Below are 17,585 nucleotides of genomic sequence, written 5' to 3'. Positions count from 1 at the left end.
AAACTATTACACGTCTTAACATGATGCTCTCTAAAGCTAGCATACCATCTGCAATCTTCTAACACAAAGTCAAAAAAGGTCCTTTAGCTTAATGCTAACACATAATGGAAAACCCCATTTATGGGCTAACAAAAATTAGCATCGCGATCACAGTTGTTTTCTAACTATAAAACAGAAACTTAACTCACACATTTTCAACAGACATAAGTAGTCTAAAACACCCATACTTACAGGCATATGTTTCCAACACTCTTTAAAAGCGAACTTAAAACTGCTAGCTCAAGCTGATATTAGCTGACTCCAGTTTTCCACTTAGCTGCGTCTTCCTGCTTCAGCTCAGACTGAGTGTTCAGAGTACATTGTTTGCATTTTCTCCTCCGTGCATAGACGTTGGGCCCTGTGCAGCAACAGTAACACATCATAAAGATGTAGCGTACTCTGGACTCTGTTATCAGTTTGTTTTAAAAACTTTCCTCCACTGTTGGCTCTGCTGCTGTTTACTCACACCTCCTCCGCCTCCACGCTGCCTCTACCACAGATGCATGCTGCATCCAGTGTCGTGTTATTCTTGGAGGACATGCACAGATGATGCATCCAACCAACCTTAACCTTCTAAGCATGCTCTCTTGCATATTCCACTTTGCAAAAATGAACATTTTAACATTTTCTGGAGCTTTCAGTTGTGTTGTTCCTCTTTAAGGAGAGAGATGGAGCATTGATGGTCTGGTGTCAAACTAAATCTGCTCACATTGAATAATGAATTCAGTCCTCTTCTTCCAATTTCCATCCAAGTTCCCTTTTTAGATCCTCAGTGAAAAAGTCCATCTATCTAAATTTTCTCACATAGCCACTTTCTAGTACATTTTTAACTTGCTGCCACAAAAGCCTGCAGCAGACTTTATACTGAGACTAAAGACCCTCGATATTCAGAGATGTTTGAGTTCATTATCTAACATTATAAGCATGTTAATGCTGTAAAGGTAGACTTATGAACTCAGGACTCTGGGTTTGACTGCAGGCTTTGGTAAACTGATAACTGTGTTTCTCTTTCCCTGAGATTTCCATTTGGAAACTTTTAAGTGAGATTAAAGTCATGATTAATAGATGATTCACTCCTGTTGAATCATTTCTGACTCAGAAGAACTGCTATTAAATTACAGTTTTATAATGAGGTGAATCATGGCGGTCAGATGTAACGTGCTCTAAATGAACAGTCGTCATCTTCTCGTTAGGCTGACGAGGGGAAATTTTAATTTGACTATAACAGCATCCTCATCACTTCCCCCTGTTTCTCCTCCCCTTCCTCTCCCTCTCTGCGCTCGTGTTTATGATGTCATCATCATGCTGGTGGTGATGTCATGTCTGTTTCTGGATGCCGACCTCATCCAGGTGCCTCACAGACAGGAAGTGACGATCCTTCTCTGAGCAGAGAGAAGAATGTTTGATGGAGGGAGAAGTCCTGATTTATTTAAAAAGAACAGAAGGTTTAACAGATAATCCTGCCCTGATCTGGAGAGGGGGGATTCAGTTTATCTCAGCACAGACACAACAAAGAGCATTTAAATAGATACAGAAAGAATAGTACGACTTCTAACACACAAACAATGCTGGATGTTAAAGTGACAGTGTACCTGATTCTCCACTTTTATTCCAGACACAGCTGAAAGTAGAGCTGGAAGAATCCAGCCGATCCTCCTCTCTGCAGAGTGGATCATTCGCTGCAGCATGTTCTGGTCCCTCGCCGTGGCCGCAGACGGTAATTGATGAAGTGAGGATGGACTCAATGATGGCGGTGTAGAAGTGCACCATCATTGTCTTTGGGATTATGGTGCTGAAAGCAGAGCTGAAATCCACAAACAGGATCCCTGCTGAGTCCAGATGCTCGAGGATGAAGTGGAGGGCCAGGCTGATGGCGTCAAGGGTCCTGATTGTTTTACAGTGTATGGCTCAAAGGACTTCATCTCCACAGGTCTGAAGTCACTAAGTCCTGGGGTCCTTTAACCTTGCAAAGCAGATGAATTCACCTGTTTCCATGTTTCTCACTGATGAATCCATCTTGCAAAGCTCCCCCATCTAAACCGTTTGGGTCTGCTTAGAAAGTGACAGGACCAATCAGCGACGAGGGGCACGGCGGAGTCGTGACGTAAGCAAGCAGCAACAAGAGGCCGGTGTAATAATGGCAGAAGACATTAGCGTGGATGCTGCTAAAGCGCCAGTTTCATCAGAACTTGACGACATTTCTTGGTTAAAAGAAGAACAAAGAACAGCAGTGAGTTGTTTTCTTTTCAAAAACGACAAAAGTCGTGTACTGACATGTCTACAGTCGCCATGGTTAGTGTTATGCAGTTCTCTATGGAGTTTACTCTCAGTCGCGGCTATGTCACGTGTTTTGTTGCTCTGATTGGCCCGTAAAGATGTGACAGACAGAACGTCCTCCGAGTTTTTTTTTCAGTGCCTCTGCCCTTTCCCAAACACTGTGTATGAGAGGTTTGACAGGTTAGGGGTCCGTGGTTTTTTGTAGACGTGGCGATGGTGGAGGTGTTAAAATGTCTGTAAAGACTGGAGACAGCTGATCGGTGCAGTGCATCAGGGTGGAGGGGGAGACGGGGGGCTGTATGGTGGTTTTTAAGCCATGGCATATTTTAGTTTGGGAAGGGCTGCAGTAGAAAATAAGAGGAATGTTTGGGAAGTTATACAATAGTAACAATCTGACGATAAAAGGGGTTTGATTCCTCTCACTCGTACTGACCATAGTCTCTGACCAACCAGGGGTTTGACATTTTAGTATCAGCTCAGCTTTCTTGAATCCTCACCAGAGGGGTTGTCATCTTAACTGGCACTTTTTGTCTTTAAGATGGATCCTGATTTGTGCATTATTAGGGGCGTGTCTTGCACTTTATTTCTTATATGGTGGCTGCCATGGATTGGCCTCAAAAGCCCCTAAATGTCTCACATCACACAGGAATTTTCTACTGTCTAGGACAATTAGAGATGTTCCGATATTTATTGAAGTCCCCAAAGTCGCATGAGTTCCAGGCTCGCTAGAAACGCTGCTGTGAAAGAGTCAAAGGCATCAATAGCGCCAATGGGAAGACACAACAGCTACAGTGAAAAAAATGTCTTGTTGATTCTACTTTATTTTATTAATTTTAGCATAATTTTTTTGTTGACTGAACTTAATGTTTTTAAGTAATCTCAGATGAATAATATGGGTAAGTTTAACTTAATAATTTTGTGTAGCAGGTGCTAAAATTTTTTAAGAAAAGTCAACTAAACCTAGGTTAAACAGACTCGAATGGATGGAGTTGAATTAACTCAATTTGATCAATTTTAGCAATTGCACAAAATAAATTTCCCTAGATTCCACATATGTTTTTTAAGTTGACTCAACTTATTATTTCTAAGTAATTCCAAGTTAGAAGTACATTTGCTCGAATTTAGTAAAGCAAGATGAGTATATCATAGGTAACTGCTTACCTGAAAACATCAAATAGTACTGGTAAAGGTTTCTGTTACCATTTCACCAAAGGTGGACTAACAGGTGAAGTTTCACCAATGTCAATCTGTCGTACATCAGTCATAGACATTAACAACAGTATCATTGCCCCCTACAGGCGGGACGTCTTTAACTGAGACAGAAACTTCACTAATGATGCATTTTATTTAATTATTTATTTAACCTTTATTTAACCAGGAGAAAACCTCTTTGAGATTAAAAATCTCCTTTTCAAGGGTGTCCTGGCCAAGACAGCAGCAGCAAACTGAGTGCATAAAAGTTTAGTGCCCAAAGGCGTTCTGGGAAAAGTGCAGATTTGTCATAGCTCAAATAATTTGAGTAATAACCGTCTTGATATCTATGGCTATAACCTTATAAAAACAAGCAATATGTGTTTAAAAAAATACTTAGAACAGAAACTAATTTAACTTTCGGACACAAGCTTCACCACCAATAACAGTAAATTTCGTACTTACTGAAAAACAAGTGGGTAATTGCAAAAGTGGAAATCCTGACCAGGAAAAGACAAAATGGCGGTTTCTCCCTGCACATGCTCAGACAGGGCAGTATGGTACACAGTTAAAATCAACAAGCCTGAACACATTTTTAAGATTACTTTTACATAATTAAAATCCCTTTAGTTTAACACAACTTTTTAAAGTTATTTTAACACATTTTAAACCAACTTATTTGAACACAGGTTTATTATGTTACTTTTGCACAATTAAAATCAACTCATTTGAAATGGAGACAGCACATTTTGAAATTAGTCAAAAAATATAAGAAAGATTGAATTACACATTTAAATCAGTGAAACAAACTTAATGATTATATTTTACAAATACTAAGAGTCAAAATCTGTTTTTTCAGTGTAGCTTCAAGAGGAAAAACAAGTAAGACGCAGCGATTTATGGTTCAAAAGTTATTTAACTTTTGATAAACTGTGTCACATCTTGTCGTGTACGACAGCACCAGTCTGAAAGGCGTTTTAACGACCACATTCAGAGAAAAACTCACACAGCCTCCATTCTTTGCTGCTGCAGTGGCTCCTTTGGTTCTTCTTCGCTGCTCTAAAAACGGTAGCTCATGCATGCAGAAGTTTCCGTTTATAGCGCTAACACTAACGTGACTAAACAAAGCAAAATATAAAGCTAAACCAAATGGTATCAGTGCATAAACTCGTGGACTCAGCGGTACCAATATCTGCATTTTAAGCAGAATCAGACGTATTTTTGGTACTGGTATTAGAACAACTCTGAATGATGGTGGGGGGGTCAAACTTTGCTGTTCTGATTGCCGTTAACACGCTCATCCTTGTAACCTCTGAAACATGAATCAGCAGCCTCTGATTCTCCTCTGTCCTCCGCCGATGTGAGCTTTAGCATCATTAATCAATCAGAAAGGTTGACTTTGTCACCGACTGGTTTTATTCGGCTGCTCTACTGACATCATTTCTCTGCTAACGCTGATCAATGCAGAGCCTGAGTCATCACCGCCCTGCTGGTTACTGGGTCACTGCATGTGTTTGTAAAGGGATTTCACACTGATATAAGAGGAGTTTTAGCTTCAACAGCAGCCTACATTTAATATTTATAGAGAACACAGTGATGATTTTTGTTTTTTTTTCTTCTGCTGGAGGATTTTATAATAAATCAGAGGAAAATACTCGCTCAGAGAGAAGCTCTATGATTCAGCACTTACTATGTGAACTGTTGTTATGAAAAGGAATGAAAAAATGAATTTCCAGTTACCTTATATCACGGCTCATTCATTTAAATCATAGCATGAATGGAGGGCTGTGTGTCAGTGCAAGGTTATAGTCTGCTTTAAAAACAAATGCTGCATTTAGGCAAAGATTTGCAACAGTCCTGTGGTTTTCTATTGCATCGCTTCATTCAGGATTCTCCAGAATAGTCGACTCTGTCTCAGAAATAACTCTCTCCACCTTCTAAGCATCACATGTGAAGATATAAAAACACTTAAGCCATGACAAATAATGTTAGTGAAGTGTAAACACAGACATAAGGGGGTATTTCAAGGTCACAATAACCATGCACAAATGTCTAATCATGAAATGGTGCAAAAATAACTAGAGGTACTGTATGTGAATGCATGCTTGCAGAAGTTAGCATTGCAGTCAGACAGTCACTCCAAACCTGCCTCCAGCCGATGATTATCTCCACCACAGGATGAAAACATTAACTAATACAGCAGGGGTGTCAAACTTAAGGCCCCCGGGGCCAAATCCGGCCCATGGTGCAGTTATACCAGACCCATCAGATCTATCATATTTTTTATTATAACCGGCCCACCCAGTATGAGGTCTGCAGATTTCCCCCAGCACAAAAATGTGAACTTAACCTTGATGATTTATAATATCCCAGACGAGTCATAAAAATTATAAATGGTAAAGAGTAGAAATAATTTGATTATGTGTGGAAAATAAAAAAATAAATAAGTGGAAAATAAATTTGTTTTCATTTCATATTTTCAATGTTGTATCGTCACAATTATGACTCTGTGTTATGGTTTTTACCTTTTGGTCTTATATTGACCTAAAAGAAATATCTCAAATTCCACCATCAACAATCATGATATCAACTTTCTACTCATATTTTTGTCTTTTAAATACATTATTTTGACTTTATATTTCATGTTTTTACTTTTTGAACCTATAAGTATGACTTTTTTTATCTCAGATTTTGAGCCTGTAGACTTATCATGTTGACTTTATTACTATAAAAATCATTTATAATCAGTGCTAAGTCTGCCCCCCCTCCATAATTAATTTCTGGTGAAAAGGAGGTTGACATTTTATGGTTAAATATTGACCCTGCTAGGCCCTCAGGTTGGACCCAAAGTCAGAGTCTGGCCCTTGCTGTGATTGTGTTTGACACCCTGTAATACAGTCTCAGTGCTGCTCCATTCTGCAGCCTGCACAGAGGGCACACCTGGCTATTTCTGTAAACTCTGCTGTTGTGAGTTAAATGAGGTTCTTAAAACCTGCACACAGGCTGAGCAAGACTTTTATTTTATTCAGAGAAAAAATAGAATGAATAAAACATTTTGTTAGTGTAATTGCAATGTGTGGTGGTGCTGAAACAGGAGCAAAGACTAGGGGACACTCTCACTCACATGGGAACTCTGTGTCGTGTGCAGTGCCATGCTGTGACAGCCTGCATGAGGGAGAGAGAAAGTGTGAGAAAATAATGACGCAACTAAATTTTTCTTCTCATGCAGACTGAAGGACCTGCAGAGGAGATTCTTAAAGACAGACATAGAGTTTTGGTTGTAATTTTTCCCTTAAATTTGCATTGCTTTCCTTTTTCTTTAATGAAAACTTTTGAGGTTTCAGACATGTAAAGTGAGGATTTCTGTAAAGAGAAGACTTTGTGCACGACCTTTGACATCATTGAAGGTGTTTTTGTCGCAGTAAGAGTTTGCACTGACTGGATATCCTGCAGAGTTTTATTTACAGACTAACTCTGAGCTAAATTCCCATCATGCTCTTGGTGGAAAATTACCAGAAGACAAACAATGGTGCAGTAACAGAAGCAGCTTTTGTCCACAGCTGCATTAGTGTGAGCAGTGTTTGTTATACAACTGTGAGCTGTCTGAAGCTGTCATGTTAGCCTGGGCTGCTTTTACTGATTTAGAGGCTCCAGACAAAGACCAATATGAGGCTCTACTATGTTTGGCTTATACGGTTATACCCGGCCTGCAAGATCATGTCATATTTTTATTATAAGTGGCCCACTGAGGTCTGCAGATTTCCAGTACAAAAACGTAAACTGAACCTTGATGATTTAAAAAATCCTCAGGAAGTGAAAAATTGAAAAAACAAAGGCTAAAAATAATTACATAAAAAGTCAGGATGTGGTAATTTTTTACAATTTTGCATCTCACAATGCTGACTTTAACTCATTATTTTCATGTAAGTTCTCATATTTGCCTTTTCAAATTTACAGATTTGACTTGTGTCATTTTTTTTTACCTTTTAGGTCACAATTTAAAATTTGAAGTAATATTTAATTTTTTTTTTTACTAATTTTTAAATTTTATGTCATGTTTTGACCTTTTCAACTCCTAACTTTGACTTATAATTTCATATTTTGACCTTTAAGCCTCATAGTTTAAAATTTTATCTCACATTTTGACCTTTAAAACATAATTCATTTTTTCTTTTTCATATTTTCCTTTTTTTAAAATATTATTTTGACACTTAATGTTGTGTTTTGACCTTTTGAACTAATAAGTTTGACTATTTATCTCAGATTTTGAGCCTTTAAATTTATCATTTGGACTTCTTTTAACCGCAAAATAATCTATTATCAGTGCTAATTTTCCCCCCATAATTTATTACTGTTGAAAATAAGGTTGACAGTTTATGGTTAAATGTTGACCCTGTCAGGCTCTCAAGTTGGTCCGAAATTCAGAATCCGGCCCCTGCTGAGATTGAGTTTGACACCCGTGGCTTAAGGCAATCATATTGACAAAAAGTACCTGTATTTTGATGCATTTATTCTTGATTACCAAAGCCTCTCATTCAGAGAGACATGGATGAGGAAATGCACGTCTGATATGTTCAGATGCTGCCGAACAGATTGGACTAGTCGTAGTTTGAAGATATGTATATCTGCTTTATTGCTGGCCTTTTTGTAGAATTCATTGTTACAAAAATCTACGGCATTGGCTCCCAACCTGGGACCCCTCAGGGGTCACAGATGATCTTAGGAGGGGTGCAAGGCCTTGTCTGCTCTGAGGTTGTCAATTAGCTTTGCACATATAAACTAAAATCCTGATTAAACACCTTAAACTAGATCTTACAAATGCATGTAGATCTGTTGTATTTTCTTAGAGCTAAGGTCAGAAATCAGCAGGTCTGCATATGCAATATTGGGTTTACTGGTGTGGATTTAATCATTTAAGTCTCCAAAGTCACACGAGTTCCAGGCCTGCTGAAAACGCTGCTGTAAAAGAGTCAAAGGCATCTTTGGTCCGCATCAGGACCAAGGTGCCATCCAAACCACACCTGGGCTCCTGTTTTCAGAACTAACGAACGTCCTGCAGCTTTCTGACATTTACAGTGATCTGTTTGACCTGAGCTGCTTCTCCTGTCTCTACTGTGGCTACACTTGATGCTACTCAGCCAATCAGATGCTTTACTCAGATGAGGCACAGCGGTTGAAGATGGCAGGTGTGAGAACAGCCGGAAAAATCGGGTAGTTGCTGAAACACAGTGGAAAAACAGTGTGATGTAAAAGCAGAGATGCTGAGCTTTTTGAGTAGTTGCAATAGTCTCCAGTCTTTGGGGGGCCCTTCTGGTCTGGGACCCTAAGCAGTCGCCTGCTTTGCATGTCAACAAGCCGATGCAGCCCTGCTCCCATCTAAAAACTTCCTTCATTTTAACCCTAGTTTAGTTAGATAGATAAAGTATTTTGATATAAAACCTAAAAATTTAAATAAAAAGTCAACTTCATGCTTTCTCTGTCTCTTTCTCTCTCCAGCTTTCTCTAATGAAGCTCGGCTGCCTGCATCAGGAACCTGAACCTCTCTCACCCTCTCTCTCACCATGAGCATCGCCGCTCTGTCCCCCATGGCCCCTGAGCCCCCCTCCCCGATGGTCACCTCTGTCACCCCAACCCTGGACCCTGACACCCCCGCCTCTCCCACACCTGCCGGCGACGATGATGTCACTAACGCCCCCCTTAGCCCTGACATGGACCATCAGTCCCAGGACGGGGCCTTGTCACCTGGCCAAGGCCCCAGCCGAGGCATGGGGCGAGACCCCTCCAGAAGGTAACCAATCAGTGCTCTTTGTTCCTGTCAGTCAGGATACCTCATATCAGTGTTAGCTTTATCCTGTATGACCATTTTTCTCAGGTATAACTGTCTGAATTTGACAAGAAAAATCAATATTTCTTGGCTTTTCTAGTGAGGTTTATGAGCCAGATGCTGGAGTGCATTGTATAGCTGCAATGAATGTGATTGGCCCATGGCATTGGAAGGCGGGGCTTAGTGATAGGTCAGTTTACCCAATATTTTTAAGTAGAACAGACATGGTGAAAAAAAACCTGGAAAATTCTGACAGTTTGAATGCAAACGTATACAAAACTTTAAAAAAACGTGACCTAAGCTTGCCTGCCTGCAAATGAGATAAGTTTTTACAAAAGTCACAACAACTGCAATGCACAAAAATGTACTGCAGATAAAATAAAGGCCAAAAACAGGGCAAAAAAATTATTTAACTGGCCACAGCAAAAATCTAAAAATGCTGCAAATCCAGAAAATTGTGCAAAAAAACTTCAGGCCTTTATGTTTGCTCATCAATATTAAGCCTGTTTCACACAGTTTGCATTATGAGTAACACCTGCACCACATTGAGTCTTTTGTTATTTTGAGCACATTTGTTCATTTTTGGAATATTATTTGCAAAATGCAGTTTTATGCCTGCATGCCAGCAACAGCCACGGCTGAAAGAATCCATCAAGGTCATTCTTGTGAGCCTGATATCTCAACAAGGCTTGGAAGGATTTCCTTCAAAATTTGCATGAATGTTCCATCTGACTTCATGATGACCTGATTAGATTTCGGAGGTCGTAGGTGAAGGTCAGTGGGCTTCTGTAACATTAGTATAAATCATCCTTTCCTCTGGACCCCCCACGTGCTTTCACAGTTGGGATATTGTCTTCCTTGCAGAGATGTTTAACTGTCACTGCTGTTTCAACCTAAATCCATGGTGGCTGTGTAAAGTTAGTTTCACAGCTTGATTCCATTTTGGTGTGCATGTTAACAAGTCAGGGCTGTCAGACTCCCTGCATGTGTGTTTAGTCTCACGTGCCAAGAATCTGAAGAATAGAAGGGTTGCTTAGTTTTACTACAAGGTGCATGCATCTCCCTGCCAGGATAGACAGGAACATGATGAATAGAGAGCCATATTAACTCTGTTTTTGCAGATATGTATGCCTACATTGGTAGAATATGTTTGCACTGGGACCCTGATGAAGATTAAACACAAGACTTGTTTAGCCTTTCTGTGAATCCTCCCTACATTTGTGCAAAAAGTTTTTATTCTGAATTTTTTTCTGGCTCACTTCTATGAGTCTAGTCACTTGTAGGAACTTTTAGTTCTGGTTTTACCTTAGCATTTTTGTTTTTGCAGTGTTCCTGGATGTGCAGCTTGTTTTCCTGGTGTAAATTCTTTGGCCTGTTGCTGGCTGATTGCTCTTATCTGCTATCAGATTTTTCAAACAAAATTAGATGATGAAAATCATCGGTCTAACCCACAGGTGTCAAACTCAAGGCCCGGGGGCCAAATCCGACCCATGGAACAGTTAAATCCGGCCTGCAAGATGATCTCATATTTCTGTTCTAACTGGTCCATCAGTCTGAGGTCTGCAGATTCCCTCAAGTATAAATATGTGAACTTTTCCTTGATGATTTAAGATATCCTTATTAAGTCGCAAAATCTGAAAAAGTAAGGAGTAAAAATATCTAGATAAGAAGTCAGGAAGAGAAATAATTTGTTTTAATTTCACATTTTCAATTTAGCATCTCACATTTAAGACTAAAACTTAGGATTTTTACTTTTAATTTCATACTTGGAGCATTTCAACTCATAAGTTAACTTCTCATATCATATTTTGAGCTTTAAGTTTCATAATTTTAATTTTTAAGTGATATTTTGACCTTTTTAACTGAGTATTTTGTATTTGACCTAATATTTTCAACTCCAAACTTTGACTTCATAACCCCATATTGACCTTTTGGATGCAAAATTTAAAGTTTTGAATCATATTTTGACTTTTAATTTCATGATTACAAATTTTATTTCATATTTTGACCTTTTAAACTCGTTATTTTGACTTTTAGACTTATCTTTTTAACTTCTTTTACTTCTTTTTAACTTTCTAAATGTCAAAGTTATTTATCATCAGTGCTATGTTTTTTCCCCACATTTTATTACTGGTGAAACAAGGTTGACAGTTTCTGGTTAAAAAGGTGACCCTGTTAGACCCTCAGGTTAGTCCTGAATCCAGAATCCGGCCCCTGCTGTGATTGAGTTTGACACCCCTGCTTTAACCCATGCTCTTTTCTTACAGATGCATCTTTGCACATAGAGAAATACAGCAGGAAATGCTTGGCAGGATGTTAACATCTCAGACCGCTGTGGTGCTAGTTTCTCTCTTGGTTTTTGTAGCAGACAAAATCTTAAAAAAAGGGCTCTCCCTCTCCAGAACACCTTTGCAATCTTACTAATCATGTCCATCCAGATGAATGATTCAGGTTAAAACTAGCTGCAAATTCTTCCACTCAAATCTCATGCTATTTTTTTGCTTGCTGTTGTTTGCTGCTGCACTGTTGGTCATAACCAATGAAATCAGAGCTCTTAGATAAAAAAAAAGGCCTCAGTTATGTTGGGAATTGTGTTTAGACTCAACCACACTGTTGGGATTCTAATGCTAAAAAAATTAAAAGAGCTAAAATTTCACTAAGAGCAGTGTTTCAGAGGTAAGGCTCAGTGTTTAAGTCAACCCTCTGCGAACTTTGTAGCCATCTGATCTCTTACTTTAAAGTAATATTTAGAGCAACCTTATGTCTTTACTTTGGTCTCATGTTTCATTTTTGTCATTTTCAGGTCAAAGAAACCTCCGCCTCTCCACACCGGAGCGGACTGGAAGGTCGTCCTCCACCTCCCAGAGATCGAGAAGTGGCTGAGAGCGACCAGCGACAGAGTCACGCAGCTCACGCACTCTGTGGGACAGGACGGAGACAACAGACACGTGGACGTCCACCTGGTGCAGCTCAAGGTAAGAACAGCTGCTTCAGCGTGTAGGACGAGTCTAAGGTGACGAAAGTCATGCTGAGGTACAGCTGCTCTTTTTAATACGACAAACTGTACATGGTCAGGTTTGTTAGAGACATTAAGGAACTCCCACAAAGCATTGCATATATCAGAACGCTCTGTAGGTTTACGGGCAATTAGAAAAGGTCGATTATTTTATTGATCTGACTAAAAACTGTCAAGAAAATGAAAGAATAAACGACAACTTTGGCAACAACTTCAGTTGACATGTTATACTCTGTGGGGACAGAAAAATCCATCCTACTACTATGGATACTTTTATTATTTTAGACACCAACAACGAACCTTTGATATCTTCAGACCTACCGTGCAGCTCAAAGGATGAAATAGGGCCATGCTGTGCAGTCAGTCTTTCAGTCCTTAGTCCTCCTGGTCTTACTAGATGACTTCTTCTCCGTGCATTTTTGTGTATTGTTGGCAAGACCGTGCGTCTAATGCTGACATGTTCAGGAGAGCGAGGATGGGAGGAATCAGCTGATGGCCATGTGCATCGTGGAGGGGGGTGCATGGAGGATACCTGGAGAGATGGGGCACGGGCCTGGAGAAGGCATGGATGATGGCCATCAGGATGCCACAGCAGTCCAGGACCAGGGTTGATGAGGCGAAGTGCAGCAAGGCCTTAATGGTTTAAAATGTGGCGCAAATTTAGATTTGTTGGGACTTATGAGTTCACATTTTGTCTTCTAAAACAGCGGTTCTCAACATTGGGGTCGGGACTGCCTTGGGGGTCGTGAGACACTGGTAGGGGGTTGCCAGATAGCGTTAAAAAAAAACTAATAATATTTTTTTGCACTTTCTGCCCTGTACCCATTTTCCCATCTTTCACCAAATTTGCCACTTTTTAACCTGTTTTCGCCACTTTTTCTTGCCACTTTTTGCCTTTTTTGATATCATTTCTGACACATCTGCATCAAGTTTCAATGAATTTTTGCATATATTTTCCACTTTTAAGACATTTTTGTCACTTTTAAACCCTTTCCATCATGTTTCCCACCTTTTGATGCCTCTGTTGACCCATTATTGCCACATTTTGCACCTATTTTTGCCAATTTTACTACATTTCACTATCTGTCATGGCCATTTTTGCCAGTTTAAACCAGTTAAAATAGCCCACTTTTAATCCCATTCACCACCCTTTCTCTGCCCATTTCTGCCACTTTTAAGCCAATATTATCACTGCTAGTCTTTTTTTTTTTTTTACCACTTTTTATGCCCATTTTTGCTACTCTAACCCTAAGGGATTCCCATTTTTATGACTATTGATACAGCACAAATGAATTAAAAAAAATGCTTTGATGACAGTGGCTATTATATAAGTAAAATAAATGTGGTTATCACAAACTAATATTACAATGGACCATAACTTTGCTGACTTCATGGCTGGGCCCCCCAAAGCCCCCCCCCCCCCCCCCCCCATAGACAGCCTTTTCTGCACATGACTGCTCTGAAATGTGCATGGCTGTGTTCAACCATCTTCAGGCACAGTGGGGGTTCCTGGTACCTGGCACCTCTGTTTTGGGGGTTGTTGGCTGAAAAGGTTGAGAACCCCTGCTCTAAAAGATGATACATTCTCTGAAAGGTCACGGTAATCTTTCTCCTTGCTCTCATGCTTGTACATCCTGTTAAAGAAGCTGCCAGTTACTCACTCTGCAGACAAACAAAGACACAAAGTTCCCTGGTTTTACAATAGTTCTGTAAGTGGTCGTGCTGCAGCTTTAATATCAGCCAGCATCTTCAGTTTTTAGGGTTGTATTTATTCTGTGAACTGAAATGAAATGTGACTGGTGTGAGGAGGCGTAAAAGAGTTCGGCTGTGATTCTCGTTTACTCGTGTTGCGGCATTGGCAGCAGCTGCTCTGCCTTGAGGAAGGTTAAACTCTGAGAACAGTCTGTGATGCTGAGATGTTTAGTTTCCTCTTTGTCTTTATAGCTGAGATTTTTCTACTCGATAATCCTCAGAAACCTCTGCAGATGAGCTACACCAGTGGTTTTCAAAGTGTGAGGCGGGCCTCCTCTGGGGGGCGCCACAGAGCTTCAGGGGAGGCGCAGAACCATAAACCAGAAAAAAGGTGATTTGCTTCGCTAACCTCTGCTGTGCATGAAGCAAAATGGATAGACTTATAGTTACTATAGGGACTATGCTATAGAGCAGTGTTACTCAACCCTCAACCAAAGAGCAAAACTGTTGAAAAATACCTTTGCAAGAGCCACAATCTAAGAGGTGAAAAGAACGTAGCGCTTTACAAGAGATATCAAGGAGACTGAACATTATTTACTTTTCTTTAATGCAGAAAAAACTCAACTGCGTAGAGCAGGGGTTTTTAAAGTGTGGGAGAGTGAGCCTCCCCTATTTTTGCCCTTTTTCACCTTTTTCCCCTTTTAAGGTACCTTTAATCATTAAAAATCCCTTTTTTCCAATTTTTTGACCAAAAAAGTTGAGACAGCATCATTTCCTCCTGAACTGACTCTAAATCTCCCAGCAGGTCTTCTCTGGCGTTTTCTCCTCCAGCAGCTTCTCTTTTTCTTTTTTAACATTTAAAGTCAGTTTAAGTTTACTAACTCTCCTTCGAACGGGCTTGAAAGCCTCTTAGAAGCTTTGTGTCACATTCATGAAGACGACGGATCATCAGACGATTCCACTCTCTACCCTCAGGCTGAAAATTACCCATGATGCCCTTCCTCTCCCGTCAGCCTCGCTGTTATGTAATGATAAGTTTCCACGGGGCGCCTGCTTGGTTGACCGTTCTTTTATTTATGTAACTGGAGCCTCGCAGACACGGAGCAGCCGTTGTTACGTCCTTCATCATCAAACCTCACACCTCCTCATCTTCACATACAGAGGACATAACATGCTAGTTTTCATCAGGATAGATTCAAAAGTTTCCTTCACTGAGGCATGTAAATCTTTAAGAGCTGAGGGTGTTTTCATACCTCTCATGATAGAGAGTCAAATGTTACTGTTGTCCTCCAGGACTGTGAGGTTTCAGAGCTCACATGAGAACCACACATGATTGTGTTCTTGCTTTGGCATGTGAGTGCATGCTTTGATTTGGTTTAAAGCATAAACCTCCTGTGGTTTAGTCACAGACATGCATTTCTGCTTGACAGATAAGAGAAAGAAGCCAATCAGGTGATGAGGAGAATCTGTCCTGCACATCCACAAAAGACTGTGGACACAGAAAACTTAAGGGGCTGTGTTGTAGGGATAAAACTCTGATCGTCTACTAGTCACAGAGCGAAAAGTTGACTCTTCAGGTGGATATTTCTGTTGTTATTGAGGTTGAATGCAATGAAGAACCTAAATTTATGCCACAGGTGTAAAACTCAAGGCCCAGGGGGCCAAATCCGGCCCATGGAACAGTTAAATCCGGCCCGCAAGCTGATCTCATATTTCTGTTCTAACTGGTCCATCAGTCTGAGGTCTGCAGATTTCCTCAAGTATAAAAATGTGAACTTGTCCTTGATGATTTGAGATATCCTTAAGTCACAAAATCTGAAAAAGTAAGGAGTAAAAATATTTAGATAAGAAGTCAGGGATGTGGGAAAATAAATTAATTTGTGTTTTAATCTCACATTTTTCAATTTAGCATCTCACAATTACGACTCAAACTTTGGATTCTGACTTTTAATTTCATACGTGGAGCATTTCAACTCATAATTTTGACTTCTCATAATATTTTCAGCTTTTACTTTCATAAATCGAATTTTTAAGTGATATTTTGACCTTTTTAACCAATTATTTTGTATTTTACCTGATATTTTAAACTCTAAACTTTGACTTCATAATCCCATAGTTTGACCTTTTAGACCAGGGGTGTCAAACTCAATCACAGCAGGGGCTGGATTCTGGATTCAGGTCTAACCTCAGGGCCTAACAGGGTCACCTTTTTTTTTAATTTCTTTTTTAAAGATTTATTTTTGGGCATTTTTGTGCCTTTATTAGATAGAAGAGGACAGTGGACAGAGTCAGAAACAGGGTCAAGAGTAGGGGATAGACATGCTGTAAAGGGCCTCAGGCCGGATTTGAACCCAGACCGCCTGCGTGCATGGGGAGCGCCTTTAACCACTAGGCCACCTGCTCCCCAGGGTTGCCTTTTTTAACCAGAAACTGTCAATCTTTTTTCACCAGTAATAAACATAGCACTAATGATAAACGATTTTGACATTTAAAAAGTTAAAAAGATAAGTTTGAAGGCTCACAATCTGAGAAAAGTTAATTTATTAGTTCAAAAAGGTCAAAACATGAAATTGAAATTGAAAAATAATATTTTTTTTAAAGGCAAACATATTAGAAAGAAGCCAAAACCATGAGTTTAAAAGGTCAAAATATGAAATAAAATTTGTAATCATGAAATTAAAAGTCAAAATATGATTAAACTAAACTAAAATATATGCATCAATATTAAACAGATCCATGTATTTATACTTTTGAAGTCTTGCTCCGACTCTTTATTTCAGCTCTTTGGCTCTAACACGTAGACATAAGACATAATGATTAAAAACAGCAATATTTAAATGAAAAAAAGCCAGTTTACATTAAAATCCAGCTATAATGCAATCTCCTTTTACTGCCATTTCTGAAATATGCACCAGAATTATTGTTTTACACAGGGAGCTGTTATACTTCACTTTGCTCGTTTCATGTCTATAAAACAAAATCTTCCTCTTCTATGACTTTTTAAAATGTTTTTATGCAAATAAACAAATCTGTTATAAGGGAATCCCCAGCTAGCCTCTACACAGCGCTGTGTTCTCGTTCTACTATCATACATATGATAATCAAACAAAGTGCTGATTTGTTCATAAAGATGTTGGTTTATTCTGCTTAGAGGCAGACTATCTTTTATTGATGACTTTGTATTTTTAACCAGAGTGACTCAGAAGTTTGCCCAACCTCAGGATGCAGCTGCTCTCTCTCCTCTCCTCTCCTCTCCTCTCCTCTCCTCTCCTCTCCTCTCCTGTCCTCTCCTCTCCTCTCCTCTCCTCTCCTCTCCTCTCCTCTTCTCCCGTCCTCTCCTCTCCTCTCCTCTCCTCTCCTCTCCTCTCCTCTCCTCTCCTCCCGTCCTCTCCTCCCGTCCTCTCCTCTCCTCTCCTCTCCTCTCCTCTCCTCTCCTCTCCTCCCCTCCTCTCCTCTCCTCTCCTCTCCTCTCCTCTCCTCTCCTCCCGTCCTCTCCTCTCCTCTCCTCTCCTCTCCTCTCCTCTCCCCTCCTCACTGATGAGAAGG

At 39.9% G+C, this 17,585-nt stretch overlaps 1 protein-coding gene across 4 annotated transcripts in view; it reads left to right on the top strand.

Moving 5' to 3' along the window:
* akap6 (A kinase (PRKA) anchor protein 6) overlaps nt 1–17,585 on the top strand; it is a 319,977-nt gene that overhangs the window by 35,048 nt on the left and 267,344 nt on the right. For all 4 annotated transcript variants that reach the window (XM_041812714.1, XM_041812716.1, XM_041812715.1 and 1 more), the window contains exons 4-5: nt 9,004–9,295; nt 12,135–12,306. In XM_041812714.1, the coding sequence (XP_041668648.1) occupies nt 9,069–9,295; nt 12,135–12,306 (399 nt within the window). In that variant the 5' untranslated portion in view covers nt 9,004–9,068. The remainder of the gene's footprint in view (nt 1–9,003; nt 9,296–12,134; nt 12,307–17,585) is intronic.

Source organism: Cheilinus undulatus, linkage group 18 (genome assembly GCF_018320785.1).
Source record: "Cheilinus undulatus linkage group 18, ASM1832078v1, whole genome shotgun sequence".
Lineage (NCBI taxonomy): Eukaryota > Metazoa > Chordata > Actinopteri > Labriformes > Labridae > Cheilinus > Cheilinus undulatus.
This window is presented reverse-complemented; position numbering and strand designations above follow the sequence as displayed.